This window comes from Pecten maximus, chromosome 1, assembly GCF_902652985.1.
Source record: "Pecten maximus chromosome 1, xPecMax1.1, whole genome shotgun sequence".
NCBI classification, from domain to species: Eukaryota; Metazoa; Mollusca; class Bivalvia; order Pectinida; family Pectinidae; genus Pecten; species Pecten maximus.
In genome coordinates this window covers 20,292,360-20,294,064 of record NC_047015.1, presented here as the reverse complement: position 1 = coordinate 20,294,064, position 1,705 = coordinate 20,292,360, and the positions used below count along the sequence as shown (strand labels likewise).

The 1,705-nt window shown below is 37.9% G+C and overlaps 1 protein-coding gene across 1 annotated transcript; it reads left to right on the top strand.

Annotated features, from left to right (window-relative positions):
- The first annotated feature begins 339 nt into the window (after window positions 1–339).
- LOC117333299 (keratin-associated protein 12-2-like) lies at window positions 340–1,278 on the top strand. The gene is made up of 2 exons (XM_033892570.1): window positions 340–438; window positions 895–1,278. The coding sequence occupies exons 1-2, from the start codon at window positions 340–342 to the stop codon at window positions 1,276–1,278; spliced, it is 483 nt and encodes a 160-aa protein (XP_033748461.1).
- Window positions 1,279–1,705: the final 427 nt, after the last annotated feature.

Below are 1,705 nucleotides of genomic sequence, written 5' to 3'. Positions count from 1 at the left end.
ATCCTAATTTGTTTGTAATTATGAATGGGCGGTATGAAGACGGTATTCCTGTTTTGCAGTTTTATTCCAGATAAGTATATTAATATGGATAAATCTGTTAATAATTCCAGGTGCCTAACAAGTTCTGTATCTGTTGTAAGATTATATGTAATCTTGTGTGCTGTGTTCAGATATATCTTAGATTCTTAGGTTAACTGAATCAATAATGTAAGGACAGTGTGTGATTGATAATATGCAACCAATGTCAAAGGCAATAGTTTTTATCTTGCATTGTAATTTTTAAATAAATTGAATAATGCAAAACTCTTGATTTATTATTTGTGTATGAGGAGCATCTGTATGCTGGTGTTGTGGAAGGAGTATCTGAGTGATAGTAATGTGTGTGAGGAGTATCTGAGTGATAGTGATGTGTGTGAGGAGTATCTGAGTGATGGTGATGTGTGTGTGTAGTATCTGAGTGATGGTGATGTGTGTGTGTAGTATCTGTGTGATAGTAATGTGTGTGTGTAGTATCTGAGTGATGGTGATGTATGTGTAGTATCTGTGTGTTAGTAATGTGATTGTGGAGTATCTGTGTGGTAGTAATGTGTGTGAGGAGTATCTGAGTGATAGTAATGTGTGTGAGGAGTTTCTGTGTGATAGTAATCTGTGTGAGGAGTATCTGAGTGATAGTAATGTGTGTGAGGAGTTTCTGTGTGATAGTTATGTGTGTGTGGAGTATCTGAGTGATAGTAATATGTGTGAGGAGTATCTGTGATAGTAATGTGTGTGAGGAGTATCTGTGTGATAGTAATGTGTGTGAGGAGTATCTGTGTGATAGTAATGTGTGTGTGGAGTATCTGTGTGATGTTGATGTGTGCGTAGTTTCTGTGTGATGGTGATGTATGTGTGTAGTATCTGAGTGATAGTAATGTGTGTGTGGAGTATCTGAGTGATAGTAATGTGTGTGTGGAGTATCTGAGTGATAGTAATGTGTGTGTGGAGTATCTGAGTGATAGTAAAGTGTGTGAGGAGTATCTGTGTGATAGTAATGTGTGTGTGGAGTATCTGAGTGATAGTAATGTGTGTGAGGAGTATCTGTGTGATAGTAATGTGTGTGTGGAGTATCTGTGTGATAGTTATGTGTGTGTGGAGTATCTGTGTGATAGTAATGTGTGTGTGGAGTATCTGTGTGATAGTAATGTGTGTGTGGAGTATCTGAGTGATAGTAATGTGTGTGAGGAGTATCTGTGTGATAGTAATGTGTGTGAGGAGTATCTGTGTGATAGTAATGTGTGAGGAGTATCTGAGTGATAGTGATGTGTGAGTAGTATCTGAGTGATAGTAATGTGTGTGAGGAGTATCTGTGATAGTAATGTTTGTGAGGAGTATCGGTGTGATAGTAATGTGTGTGAGGAGTATCTGTGTGATAGTAATGTGTGTGTGGAGTATCTGAGTGATAGTAATGTGTGTTAGGAGTATCTGTGTGATAGTAATGTGTGTGAGGAGTATCTGAGTGATAGTAATGTGTACGAGGAGTATCTGTGTGATAGTAATGTGTACGAGGAGTATCTGTGTGATAGTAATGTGTGTGAGGAGTATCTGTGTGATAGTAATGTGTGTGTGGAGTATCTGTGTGATAGTAATGTGTGTGTGTGGAGTATCTGTGATAGTAATGTGATTGTGGAGTATCTGTGTGTTAGTAATGTGATTGTGGAGTATCTGT

Excerpts from the sequence above, each read along its gene's own strand:
- LOC117333299 (XM_033892570.1), top strand. The coding sequence starts at position 340 with ATGCTGGTGTTGTGGAAGGAGTATCTGAGTGATAGTAATGTGTGTGAG. Across the intron at positions 439-894 it reads AGTATCTGAGTGATGGTGAT|TATCTGAGTGATAGTAATGT; the intron begins GTGTGTGTGTAG and ends GTATGTGTGTAG.